This window comes from Talpa occidentalis, unplaced genomic scaffold, assembly GCF_014898055.3.
Source record: "Talpa occidentalis isolate TD23 unplaced genomic scaffold, MPIMG_talOcc4v2.1 talOcc4.15, whole genome shotgun sequence".
In the NCBI taxonomy this organism is placed as follows: Eukaryota; Metazoa; Chordata; class Mammalia; order Eulipotyphla; family Talpidae; genus Talpa; species Talpa occidentalis.
The window spans coordinates 8276527-8291387 of NW_023601543.1; the positions used below are offsets into that span (position 1 = coordinate 8276527).

The window sequence follows — 14861 nt, forward strand, 5'->3', positions numbered from 1 at the left end:
AGGAAAGACTGCAATGTGGCTTCACTTCATAAATTTATTTTAATGACTTCAGTTATGTTGAAAATAGACTATTTGTTAACTGATAAGAGCAGTTGTAAGGACAGAATTTTTACAAGGCATTATTTGGCTATAGCCTTATTTAATTTTTTTAAAAGCTGCTAGATTCCAAGGGGTTGAGAGTTGATACATGAAGCAGTCATGATCTAAAACATATGGTGGGAGGGCAACTGTTTACCCAGCATACTTCCTGCCAATAACCCCACCAGAAGGTGACTTCTTTACTCAGTACCTAGCAGAATCACAGCGCTGGCATGGACTGTTCCATTGATACATCTTGAAGAGACACCCAGGGAACAGTAACAAGCACATACCTTGAGTCTCTTCTGCAAATCTTACTACCTTTAAGATGCCCCCTTTTAAAATAGAGCTACCTGTAGGATAGGTAAATCATATTGGGCAGTAGGAGACCGAGTAAAGTTGAATTGGCAGCTAGATGGGTGGAAACATCTGACATTTTAAATAAGTCCTTGGGAATAAGGGTTGGTGAGGGGCGGTTCATCCTGAGGGGATGTGGGAATGTCAGCAGAGAGGGAGGATCATGGGAGAGGTGACTAAAATAATTTTTCTCTCACTTTTCATTTTTGTTCCGGTAACCCTACGCATGTTACCTCAAATCAGCTTTCTTGTCTTTACTGTCACACATTCAACACCTGGTCTGAAAGGACATGAACCAGCACCAGTAGAAGGAAATGTGTCTACCTCTAATAAGGTCTAGTGTTGAATAACTGTATGCTGCTCCAGAAAACTCAAGACTCTTGGCCATATGTGCACAAGCTACCTTTGTGTTTGCAAAGCCCCCACTTAAAATATGAATGAGGCATGAACCCCAAAAAAGTATAATCTCACATTCTGCTTTGACCTTTTCTGTACCTCTTTTGTATTTAATGTTTAGATTGTCAGAATGGTGAAGAATTTAAAAGGCAGCCCAATAACACTGTCGATAGGTGATGGTGCCAATGATGTTAGTATGATCTTGGAATCCCATGTTGGAATAGGTAAGAAACATCTAATGAGATGGCAGCTGTAAACTCTCAGTATTGCTTTTAGGTGGAATGCTGTCATATTCTAGAGACGTTATTTTGGTGGTTCATCTTGAATTCGAATTTGGGAGTAATTGTTAATCAAATGATGGACCTCATCGAATCGTGGAACATGTCCATCCCAGAATCCTATCTCTGGTGGGAATATAGCAATACAAAGAGAATATTTTTATTATTAGCCAAGCAAAGAGAACATCCCAAACCTACTAGCAGCACAATTGATCATTTAGCTCTCGCTTTGACAGCATGCATGAAACTTTATTGATTTTTCCTACCCTGGTCTAATTGCCTGCTTATGTTGCTGCAGTATATCTTCTCAGATTCTTAGCTGTTTGGGACTAAGAAATGATAACTGGCTGGCTGCTTTTCCATATGACATTGTCTATAGTTTGGGCTGTAGTGTTGAATTTATATGTTGATGTGCAACATCAGCTTTTCAATGATCTGTACCATTTTTCTCTGTCAGACTGCTGTTAGGCAGCAAACCTAACACCTTGCCAACTTTTTTTTTTTTTGAAAGGTGAGAATTTTTTTTCTCTAGATAATTTTGTTTTATAATGATTAAAGTAATGATTCTGTTTAATTATCTTAGTGTGTCATAATTCTATTTAATTATGTTCTAAATAGGTAATTAAAAATTACCTATTCAAAAAAAGCATTTTTTGGTTAAAAATAAAAAACAAAGCTGAACTATACAATTGAAATAAACATTGAAGCAAGTTAAAAATCTGAAAATAAGAAATCTGGCATTGCTTATTCATTAAAATATTCACCCTGTAGAAATTTTCTTCTTTTAGGTATTAAAGGCAAAGAAGGTCGCCAAGCAGCTAGGAATAGTGATTATTCTGTTCCAAAGTTTAAGCATTTGAAGAAACTGCTATTGGCTCATGGACATCTCTATTATGTGAGAATAGCACACCTTGTACAGTATTTCTTCTATAAGGTATGTGATAAAACATTTGTAATTTCACAAATAACTGTTTAATTCAGTGTTGGCTCAGCTAAGTTGTAGGGTTTTTCCCCTTATTTTTGTTGTTTTAGCACTGATATTTGTATAATGAATCAAAAATCAGAAATTTCTTAATATGAGATTTGAGATTTTTTTAAGTTTAAAAGGCTATTTTAGAGTGGGCAGATAAGATTGGTATTGTTTTGTTTTATTTTCATTTTTTTAATTAGAATAGCACTGCATTGTAAGTTTCAGTTATGCATCATTAAAATCAGTATATATTGTGGGCCTCCCTGGTGGTGCAAGGGGTTAAGTCTCAGCACAGTGAAGCTATTGGCAACCACTACAGCACATCGAACCACTGAGTTTGAGCCCAGGCCAGGGAACTGACCCACATGGTACAGCAGACCTCTCACCCGCTGCTCCCCTCAGCAGTGTATTTCAGTAGATCCGCCTGTTCTTCTCCCTACTCTGTCTATAGTGAGTCCTCTCGCAGTTCTTGTCTGCATAAATAAATAAATAAATATAAAAATCAGTGTATTAAACTCACCAGTGAAAGTCCAATGCTTATGTCTTTTCAAATTAATATTTTCATGTTCTTTGGGTAAATATCCAGAAGTGAGATTACTGGATCATATAGTTTTTTCCATTTTTACTTTTTTGAGGAACCACCACAGTTTTCCAGAGTGACTGCACCAATTTATAGTCCCACCAATAGTGCACAGAGTTCTTTATTCTCCACATCCTCTCCAGTATTTATTATTTCTTCATTATTTCATAACATCGTGTGACCATTTTATATGATTCAAGCAGTTATGATACTTGAATTTTATACCCTGTGTTTCACTGGAGGAAAAGCTCATCAGTTGCTTTTGTGTGTCCATTTTCTGTCATCAACCTCAGCTCATATTAACTTCATATTTGCTAAAAAATGTATAAGCATGAAACCAGGTTTATAGATTTGCTAAGGCCCTGCCAGCCAATTATCAACTGGTATCCAGACAAAATGTATATGAGGATGGTGATGATAATTAATCCAATATGTATAAGATATTCAGAAAAGCACTTTGTTTTCTTATTTAATTTTCACAGATCTCTTATGAAGTGATTAGTATTTTTTTCCACTTAAAATATGTGAAAAGTAGAACTCAGAGAGATTATGTAACCTGACATTAGCTCCCCAACTGCGAGTTGACAGAGCTAGATTCCACAACAGCTTTATTTATTCCTAAGTCCTGGATTCTTTGTACATCATAGGGTTTTTCAGTCCTTTATTTTTGAGAAGAACTGGGGTGTGGGTCAGAGGTTCAGGTGGGGATGAGAGGATTTACCAGAGACAGAGTGGGGAACAGAACAGGCAGATTTACTGAAATATGCTGCTAAGGGAGGCAGTCGGCAAGACAGAAGAGGTTTGCTGTGCCATGTGGGCTAGTTCCTTGCATTGATAGCTCTGAGACTTAACCCCTAGGCCACAGGGAGGCCCCCTGTTTTTTGGTCCTTATACTCGGTAACTTAAGTCTCCCATAAGGATGAGGATGTATGGTTATTCTCTTAACCTCCCCCCATTAGCAGAGCCCATGAAGATCTGCCATACAGATCTGCCTTGCCATCTGATCCTATTCTGGGGAGTTGGTTTTGCCTCTTTCGATTTTGGCCTGCAATTCAAGCAACTGCCACCAGATGGAAGGAATGCTCTGTTAAGGGGGATAAAACAAACACTAAAATGGCTTCTGTTTACCAGGGGTCAGTAATTGACATATACCTGTTCCCAATTTAGGGATTTATGTAAATGATGCCCTCTGTCTTCATTGGGATCACTGTGCCCATTATCATCTTAGTGATTTAGCAGTGTTCCTTATTCTTTGCTGCCCTTTGTCCCACAGTGATTTCTAATATGTTGACCCGCTTCGGCAGAATTAACAAGCCTTTGTTCTTCTTAGCTTGCCATTGCATCTTCAAGTTGTTATTGCCCCACCCCTGGAGTACATCTGTGACCGTCTTCCTGCTCCTGTTTCTCCATTCAGTCTTCCTTGTGTAATGGCACTTTTCAGCTTGTTCCCCAGTAACTCTCCAAGGTCAGAGATTAATCTGACTTTCTGGCACCCCATAGTCTTACCTTATATGTTTAAAATGCATACTTACTGCCTTGCCTTGGTTCCTGCTATCACATTGTATTCATCTTTAATGCCTAGTTCAAATTCTGACTTCTGTATTCATTCAATCAACAAATATGTTTGGATGGGTTACCGCATGCCAAACACAGCTTTAGGCCCTAAGGATTCATCATGGACTAAAAGGGGCAAAAAAAAAAAAAATACCTGTTCTCATGGAACTTTAATTCTAGGGGGAGCATCATACCTGTCCTTCCCACAGAATGTGCCCATAGTCCCCATGGAGTGTTGCCTCCTCCAGTCCCTGAGTTTTTGTTTTTTTTAATAAAACGTGACCCTAAAAATGCTACTGATAGTGTTCTGCATTGTACCAGAACCAGTACATACAAATGATTGTCACCCTTCCAGGTGATGACCTTGGGAGCTGTGACCTTACTTTGATGCTAGTGGGGTTATTCAAAACATGTATAGCACTTCTTTTTAGGCCTGTACCCCAGATCCTGTAAGATAATGCACTGAAATATCCTCAGCTACATGTGACATTCATCCTTTGAGGATGCATTGCACCAAGTTTCACAACCTGGTAAAGTACAAAAACAGCACCAAGTTTCACAGCCTGGTAAATTACAATGTGTGACAGATGGGAGACTAGTTTCTGACCTGGCTCAAAAATGCACTCTTGGAGGTGCTTCCCAAAGCGAAATCCAGAGTCATCGATTTTTCAAATGAAAACATTAACTCTTTTCTCCATTTTTTTTCCCCCAGAATCTTTGTTTCATTTTACCACAGTTTTTGTACCAGTTCTTCTGTGGATTCTCTCAACAGGTTTGTCTCCCTAGTTATTTGTTATAATGTAGTTTACATTTACTATTAATAATTGATTTGTTTATTTCTTGACTTATAGAGACTAGAGAGGTATGTCCAAAGTAGAAGGAATTTTTTGTTTGGGTAAGGGTGGAGGTTTCCAACAGTTGATTTTCTTGGCCTGGGTTTTGACAATAGTAGATGTTTCTGTCTCTGCTTTAGTAATATTGTTACTTTCTTTTTGAAAGATATTTGGTACATCCTGTTGGACTTGAGATAACCTTAAAACGAATATTTTGATTTCTGTTTTTTATCAGTGTATACAGTATTTTCCAATAATGCTCAAATAATATAGTTTAATATTTCATCAGATAAATTTAATACCTTTTCCATTTCTCAGATTGATTTTATAGGAAAATGTTGGCCAAGTAACTGCAATTGCTAGATAAAGCCTTTGACTGCATGTACAACTCTCAGTTCTTTGCCTTGTGTTATTTTGTGAATATTGATTACATTAAAAGGTGTTAACATGTTAACTCGATACATAAATGGTGGGATGGGCAGCACATCTGTAGGTTTGTTTTAACAACTGAAATGGATTTTGGCATTGCTTCTAGCGGGAGTATAGCTAAGTGTAGGAGATATAATGTTCAATGACTCTGCAATTTGCTAATCTATGAGCCTATCAGTGAATTTGCCAAGCTGGGCTACTGGTAACATCACCACAGGTATTCGAGACTGAGTTTCCAAATTTCAAGGCACGCTCATTCCTCATGGTAGAAAGGTTTCTTTTTGTTTGTTTTCAAATTTCTTGGCAGAATTTGTTTAGGACAATGTATTCTCAATGGGAATTGACTGCTCTCTTTCTCTTTAACTTGCCTCTTTGCCATTTGTTATGCCATCTCTTACATCAGTGCTATGTCATCAGCCCCATGGAGCCAGTTAAACAGATTGCTATATGAATTAATCATCTACCAACTGTAGGAATTGCCATCAGCCTTCCTGTATTCAGCACTAACAAGATTAGTTACAGAGTTTTACAAATTCTGATGAATCTGCTTTTCTCAAACATTCAGATTACTATTAATCAAAGTGTTTCTAATTCCTCACTTCCTTTAATAAATGCAAGCATTAAAAAGACATTTTATGTTTTCTTGAATCATTGTAGCAGATTGCTAAAGGGGAGTTGGCTAAAACATTGTTTTCCTTTTGAAAGGAGCTTGTTGCACTGCTATCCTTTTAAAACATGTTTACCAAATTGTCTGAAGAAAGAAAGAAAGGGCTTACTCCTTATGAAGCCAACTGAGCTTTAGACTCCAGGCTGTCTGGAGTATGCTTAGGTAACCTTAACTACTCAGGTGTCCATAGGAGTTGATGTTTGCTTTTCTCAGTTGCTCAACTGGTAGGTTCACTTATTTAACAATTATTTCTTAATTGCCTACTATGTGCCAGATAAAGTGCTGGGATATCAGTGGTCCAAACAAACTCTAACCCCCTTGGAACTTGCAGTACAGTGATAAAGAGGAGAGACAGACAATAATTACACAATATATTATATCAGATATTGACTCGTTCTAGAGAAAAACAATAAAGCATAATAAATGGATAGATTGTGCCTGAAGAAGAGGGCTACTGTTTTAGAGAAGATGGCCTAGGAAATTCTCTCTGATGAGGTAACATTTGGGCAGAGATCTGAGGATGAGGTAAGTTGCTGTAAAGGCACCTTAGAGAAAAGTAGTAGGTAAGAGGAAGGTCTTTCTGAGGTGGTGATGTGATGTGCAATATGTTTATTTTTTACTCTTGCTTTGTGCTAATACTGAATATAGCACTAAAAGGGAAGTCAGCCCTTTTCAGCTCAGATCCACATCAGGTATTTTCTGCAACTCTGGAACTTGAAGAGCAAGCTATGGAGAATGTAAATAAGAAACCAAAAACTACTCTGTAGCAAAACTAGCATACTACTGACCCTTTTTTTATGAAAATATTTGTAACAGGTTTAACAAGAAACTGTATTATCTGCTAAACCTGTTGTTTGTTTGGAGGGCATTCTTTCTCCTGTAATTATGCATCTAAGAATTACAATTATCTCTCATGTAACCTCAAAGTACCATAGTGGAATAAAAGTAGATTGATGCTGCTTTTGTTAAATGAAATTCAAGACTAAATTGCACACTAGTCAACTGAGTTATTTTTTAATTTACTCATTTGTGAAAATGGATAGTTTCCATTGAAAATGTAGTGTTGTGTGCCAACAGACTTGTCCTTTCCCTTGAGAATTAAAAGGAATATAATATATTTTGGGGGATACTTTTTAATTCAGTAGAGTATTTTTGCTGAGTCTAAATATTTGTGGAAAGCACCTCCATGTTCTATGTGGAGATGTATTTAAAAAAAAATTTAAGATTTATTTATTTATGCACACAAGAACTAGGGTGTGGGCCAGAGATGCAGGGTAGGGGGTGAGAGGATTCACCAGAGTGGGGAGCAGAACAGGCAGATCCACTGAAACACACTGCTGCGGGGAGCAGCAGGCAAGGCAGTAGAGGACTGCTGTGCCATGTGGGCCAGCTCCCCGGCCGGCTGGGGATCGAACTTGTGCCCAACAGCACTGTCTTCAGCCCCTGCACCACCAGGGAGGCCCTAGAGATGTATTTTCACTGGGAACATCACATTATTTCTTGCTTTGTCTCTACCACAGCCCGGGACTGTGGTCCCTTCCTCTGTGCTCCCCCATGCCTACTTATGTAATCACCACTCCCTCTTCTAGAATTTGAGTTCCTTGACAGATGGATGAATCTTCTTTGACCCCAATATTTGTCACTTAATAAGCACAAAGTAAATGTTTTTTGAATTACCCTATGAATGACCTACTGCTTTATTCAAGTTGTTCCCAACCTTTTTGAGTCAACCCATTATAATAGTAATTGTACCTTTGTTAGGCATTGTTTGAAATGCCTGATATTAACCAAGAAATAATGTATGTGATAAATACATGTGAATATGGGATATTATTTATTCAGGTCACAGGTAATGGTTGTATAATGACATCTAACACTGTATAGAAAAATACTGAACTCAATAAGTACTTTAATCAAAATGAGGTTCATAGATACCTTAATTTTTTTAGTAAATAAAAATTTATAGTATCAGATTAGTGCTTTACAAATGTGTCATGTCTTCAAATATCTACTCATTCCTTCACCTAGTAGTTATTGAATGTTTTCTGTATGTCAAGTTCTGTGGTAGGAGCTCAAGGTTGTCAAAGCCCTCCAGGCCAAAGACCACCAGGAACATACTTGTAGTTGATTAAATTAGCAAGACACAATGTACATGTGAGGAACCATAGGGTCTCTCAGAAAGAGGGTATTAAAAAAATCTTATTATAGAGTTTGTGCTTGAGTTAGGTGATTTGGGGAAAAGTTTAAAAGGTGGGAACTTGCTGTACATTGGATGCTATCAGTCAAAGGGGTGTAACTGTATGAATAGGCATTTCCATAAATCTTATACAGGAGGAGTGAAGACTAGAAGGAAGCTATCACTGTATCACTGACAAAGAAGCAGTGGTCATCTGTAATTTTTGTGATACGGATATTATTCACGTGTTTAGGCATGCTTATGGAGTGGTCTTGTTTCCGTCTTGATCCATCATGGTCACAGAGTGGCTTTGTTTAATGTTACTATTCTGTGAAACAGTTCATATTTGACAAGCAAACACCAGTGCCTAGCTGAGATTGCCAGGCGCACTACTGCTGCATGACATGGACTGCTGTGCTCTTTCTCAAGCTATAAATGTCAATAGAATATATAAAAAAAAACCCTACCCTCATAGAGTTTAAATTCTAGTGTGAAGAGACAGATGGTAAATACAATAAATTCATAATTTAAGTTAGAAGGCAGTTAGAGGAAAAGAAAAAAGGAACAGGATAAAGGGAAGGTAGGTCCATAAGAGAGGGAGTGGCACATTAAATCAAGGTTCACAGTGAGAAGGTAACATTTAAGCTGAGATTTGAAAGAAACAAGGAAGTAAAGAAGCAATGAGGAGCAATGTTCTAATTAGGGGTAACAGCCAGGCAGGGGCAAAGGAGGTCTTAAGTTAGGAGCGAGCCTGGGGTGTTGGATGGACTGTGAGGAAGCCATTGCTGTTCCAGTGAAATAGCAAGGGGTGGTAGAGATTAGCAATAAGGACCAGTAGAAGCCAGATTGGTTTTATAGCCACCCCTTTGTAAGAACTTTGTTTTGTTTGCTTTCAGAGACATAAGAATCCATTTGAAAGTTTGAATAAAACCGTGCCTTGATTTATTTTCTAATTGAACTGCTTGGCCATTGCATTGTATAGACTGTAGGTCAAGCAGAGAAGTAGGGAGACCATTAAGGGGGCTTGCCGGGTGGTAACAATGAATTGATCCGTTTCTTAATATGAAGGTAGAGCCAGTAGACACTTCCTAATCAGCTGGATGTGAAGTGTGAAAGAGTCAGGATAAATCCAGGACATTGGTTCTGATTGGTAAGAAAGATTTGGTTGTCCTTTCCAAAGATGCTCTGCTCACGAGTAGAGCAGGTGTGAGATGAGGGCAGATCGGAAGTTTGGTTTTGGACATGTGAAGTCTGAGATAAGCTAGACTCCTAAAAGGAGATGTCACATGGGCATTTGGATATGTGAGTCCTGAGTTCGGGGGGGAAAGTCTGAGCCAGAGATAGATATTTGGGGATTTTCCGTGAATGGGTGGTATTAAACCCACAGGACTGAATGAAACTGAGTATAGATACACTTCCAAAGACCAAACAGTAGGAGACTGGAAGAATGCCTAGTAAGGCAGGAGGAGAATCCCTCTTTTCAAAATATTTCTTGAGCACTTAATTGGTACCAGGCTCCAAGGGAGATACTAGTGTTGTAAACATTGTGGGGCCTGTCACCGAGACAAGCTACACAGGAGACAGTGGGTAGAAGGGAAACTTGATAAGGTTAGGTTGATATTTTGAGTTGCAGGTGCTTACGGAATAGCCAACAGAAAGTTGAAAGTCTTTTGAGCCTCCCGGTGGCATAGCAGGTTGAGCGCTGCGCTGTGAAACTGTCTGCAGCCTCTGCAGCACGGGTCCAATTCCCAGCCGTCCAGGGAGATTCCCACATGGCATGGCAGACCTCTCCTGTCTCGCCTGCCACTTCCCTCAGCAGTCCTTTCGGTCCATCTACCTGCTCTGCTCCCAGCTCTGTCTCTGGTGAATCCTCTCACCCTCCCGTGCCTCTGGCCTGTACCCTAGCTCTTGTATAAATAAAATAAATCTTAAAAAAAAAAGTGGAAAGTTTTGATTCTGGAGCCTGTGGGATTCAGGACCAGAAAGAGTTGGAAGTCATACCCATGTACATATATTTAGCTTTATTTTTGTGAATACATTCATTTAATAACGTAAGTATACCATGGAGATGGTGATAGTAATATTTTTAACTATGAGAATATTAACCAAAAAAACTGTTGACACAGGCTGACTCCTTCCTATTTTGAATTTCTCCAAGAGCTTCCTTAGTTGGACTTTTTGTTCACTGTGAAAAATCTTTTGAAATATCAGTTAATATCTGTTAGAAATAGTGCTTATAGCTCGTAGCCTTTTGGATGAGAGCCTTCTAAAGGAAGGGTATCCGAATATGGTGCATCACATTATGTTAGTTTCTTTTTTATAATTACCAGTAAGAATGATTTTATTTATAAAAATTATTTTGCTGTCACCCCCCCCCAAAAAAAAAAAGGGAAGTGAACCTGTCTTGTTTTAGCTTGTGAATTTGCCAAACACATAAATGTCCTCTTGCCAGATGATTGTTAGAGTATGTTTCTTTATCTTCTGTTGGTTGTCATTTCAGCCATTGTATGATGCCGCTTACCTTACAATGTACAATATCTGCTTCACATCCTTGCCCATCCTGGCCTACAGTCTGCTGGAACAGCACATCAACATTGACACTCTGACCTCAGATCCCAGATTGTATATGTAAGTTGAACATACAGTTACAACTTCCTCAGTCTTTCAAAGCTGCGTATTTCATCTGGAGATGGGTAGGGAGCAGAAATATCTGCCTGGTTTGATTATGTGTTTATGCTCTGAATTTTTAGCTACTGAAACTAGACTTTTCAAGAAGAAAACAACGTATTTCCTAAGGGTGGGTTCTGTTCTTGCATGTGTGTGAGCCATTTAGTTCAAACTCACTAGATCCCAAAAACTCGAAGCTGCATTATCATAGAGTTCTGGAGTCTTAGAAAAAGACACAATATTTTATCTACCAAAAAAATAACAAGTCACAAACAAAAAGATCTGGTAGTTTAGATTATTGATTCCTACCTACCTTAGTGGGATTAACTGCTGTTTTCTCATACTGAAAACTGCCCCTGAAGTATAGCCTACCTTTGTTAATAAATTAGTAAAATTAGAGTAAGTATAAAACCACTAAAGTTTTAGCAGTTGAAGGAAATAATTAACTCATTGACCTGTTTATATTCATTTTTTGTCTGTTGGAAATGGATGCTTTTCCTATGGATCAGGGACTTGACACTAGACCTGTGATATAATTGATTTTCATAAATAAAGCCTACAGCTAAGGATAAAGAGTGTTAATTTACAGTAGATTATAAGCATTGCAAAACAGTTGATGACAACTGCAGGAGATTCAGATGATTTATTATAAAAGTGAAGATGCACAGATTTAAGGAGTTTCTTTACGCAATCTGACTCAAAACTCACTTTGCAATTGTTCAACTTAACTAGATTTACAAAATTTATCATCATTTTAAAAATATTTATTATGGAAACTTTTTAACACATAGAGAAAATACTACTGTAGTGAACTTCCCTGTCTCACCACTCAGCTTCCACAACAGACAATTCAGGACCTGTCCTGTTTCATTAATAAAACCATCTGCCCTGTCATGGACTAATTTTGAAACAAATACCAGACATCTAAAATCGTTATTTCAGTACATGTATATCTCTTAAAAGGCCTTTTTAAAACAGAAACACAGTGTTTGATCATACCTGAAAATGTAAGCTTCATAATATCATCAGCTATCCAGTCAGTGTTCATATTTCTCCCTTTGACTCATTTCCCTTTGTAGCATGAATATTGTAAGGTCAATATACTTTTTGAGTTTCTTTCAATCTGTAGGTTAACCTGTCAGTTTATTCGTTGATGAGACCAGATCATTGCTTTGTTTCACCCAGACTAGAGTTCACTGATTGCATCCTCGTGGCTTTGTTTAACATGTTGCCTCTGATCCCTATGTCTGTTGTAAAGGGATAATTAGATCTGCAGGAGAATCATAGAAACATTGGTAGAAATGTTTCAGAGCAACAGCTCCCACAGCCTTTTCTTTCTTTTTTTTTTTTCCTTTTTTTAAATAGAGGCATGTTTTATTTATTTATTTTATTTGTTTGTTTGTTTTGTTTATACATGCACTGGGTACAGTCAGAAGTGCGGGAGGGTGAGAGAATTCACCAGAGCCAGAGCGGGGAGCAGAGCAGGCAGAAGGGCCGAAGTACACTGCTGAGGGGAGCAGCGGGCGGCAGGGGAGGTCTGCGCGCCATGTGGGATCCTCCTCCGGTGGCCGGGGAGCAGCCGGGAATCGAACCAGTGCTGCAGAGGCTGCAGGCAGCTTCGCAACCCAGCACTCAACCGCTGCGCCACCGGGGAGGCCCTCCCACAGCCTTTTCTTTAAAATGAAAGCCAGTGCCCAAAAGTGACTTGCCTAAGGACGCAGGGTTTAACTACAGCCAGACCAAGGTCAAAATTCAGTATGGTAGTGTGCCAGCAGTTTGAATAGCCATGTTCTGTATTAAGACAAACTAAAGGGAAGCCTAATAGTGCAGCTGCTCTGGTTGAATTGGGATTTGGCCAGTGGTGAGCATATTTCCACCCACCCAGCCCCACCAAGAGCTCAAGCTAATCTCTTAGTTTAATTAGCTCAACTTAATCTCCAATCCCAGCTCTGCCACTTACTGTGACCTTGGACAGATCATTTGCCTGATATGTGCCTTAGTTTATTCTTTGGTACAACAGGTGTACAATAGCACCTAGTCTCAAGGGTTTTGTGAGCACTGAATGAGTGATACATACAAAAGAACTTAAAACAGTGCCTGGGACATAGTAAGTTTTCAGTAAATGGTCACTTTTAATCTTAATTCTAACACCTTCCACATAACCTTAGGGCTGTGCTAAGCAATTTCATACATTAAGAATGTTGAAAACCTGAAGAAAGCAGTTGAGTGCAGTTATTGTGAGGGTTTCCATGGGGTTGTAGTGTAGGTCTTTAGAGGTATAGGTTATGAGTTATTCCACCATTTGTATGGGAGTGTACATGCCATATCAGAAATGAAGACCACGCATACCTACTGGGCTATCCAAGAGGCAGTTTTCCCTTCTTGCCTGTTCCCAGTCAGTCACATATTGATTGCTCCATTACTTCAAACTCTTTCATAAACATGAAGCCCTACTCTTTGTATGTGGCTCTCTGTAGCTGTCTCACTTAACATTATGGATGGTGTTGTGTAGTGTATTGTAGATTTCACCTTCAGGGACTTAAGTGACTCAGGTACTTCCCAAACATTTTAACAATGAACCAAGACATAATTGAATATTTTTGTACTTTTTAAGAGAAATTTGAAAAATAAGCTGTCATCTAGAGAAGGGAGAAACCGTTTCCTCTAAGCTTTACAGACAACAAAAAGGCCCTAGTATACCTGCAGCCTCCCATCATGAGATGGGCAAGCCCTTGCTGCTGGTCAACCTCTCCCCAGACCCTCGTCTTCTCTCCTGGTCTCCTTCATGTTGGCTGTCACTGAGTTTCCAACAGCTTCATCATTCATCTGAGTGCAGCTGGAAAGCCTGACCTATAATCCAACAGACTGTGATACCCCTGCCCTTCTTTCCACCGAGTGTAATTAACTCCCAGAGATGGTCTAGATAAACAGGAACACTTCCTGCTTTTGTCCTTTCTCCCTCAGCCCAAGTCAGTGACTGAAAAGCCTCATCGGCTGGCAGTTGCTGGGTACTCTGCACAAACACCTTCAGGGAGGTACTTTCCCTATAACTCCCAGTTGCCTTGGGAGTGTGATTTATTGGCTATTGGTAGAGCTTATTTCTGGGAAGCAGCTGCCTCCTTCCTGCAGTTTTTCTAGGGCAAACAGGAGCACTTTATGCATCCCCTGAATTTCAGATTCCTACATACACCTAGAAATCCAGGGTAGTTGTATGTTTACCATATTTTCAGGAAGCCCCATAGTACTCAGTACCAACTGAACAAGGACCAGTTGTATTTACACTACAAAGGTTTTCTTATTTGAAACAGCCTAGGAACTGATCTTGGTATAGTATTGGCAACATTTGTGCTACTTGAATGATTCGTTTGCTACCTTGTCATAAATGTTAAGAGCAATTTGAAATAGAAGCCAAACGAATTCCATGCACAATTCTTTTGCAGCTCTGCTCCATTGTAACTGGGAGCATTATTTAACATTCTACCTTGTACTAAGATTAGGATATCTTTGACAAATTTTAAACTTTTAATCTGTCTACCTGCCATTTATCAAAGCATGGCTACACAGCTTCAAATATGTTATTTGACTCAATTGAAAAAATACAAAAGGTAAGACCTTAAAAAAATTCCAGGAAGAAATCTTGGTTAAAAGAAAAACCTTAGGGCCTCCCCGGTGGCGCAGCGGTTGAGCGCTGGGTTGTGAAGCTGCCCGCAGCCTCTACAGCGCCGGTTCGATCCCCGGCCGCCGGGTGAGGGTCCCGCATGACATGACAGACCTCTCCTGCCACACCCACTGCTCCCCTCAGCAGTGTACTTCAGTCCTTCTGCCTGTTCTACTCCCCGCTCTGGCTCTGGTAAATTCTCTCACCCTCCCGCGCTT

The 14861-nt window shown here is 39.3% G+C and overlaps 1 protein-coding gene across 5 annotated transcripts in view; it reads left to right on the forward strand.

Annotated features, from left to right (window-relative positions):
• Positions 1-14861, forward strand: part of ATP11C (ATPase phospholipid transporting 11C) — a 157568-nt gene that overhangs the window by 121874 nt on the left and 20833 nt on the right. For all 5 annotated transcript variants that reach the window (XM_054695530.1, XM_054695531.1, XM_037511867.2 and 2 more), the window contains 4 exons: positions 953-1055; positions 1898-2043; positions 4926-4985; positions 10819-10946. In XM_054695530.1, coding sequence (XP_054551505.1) covers positions 953-1055; positions 1898-2043; positions 4926-4985; positions 10819-10946 — 437 coding nt within the window. The remainder of the gene's footprint in view (positions 1-952; positions 1056-1897; positions 2044-4925; positions 4986-10818; positions 10947-14861) is intronic.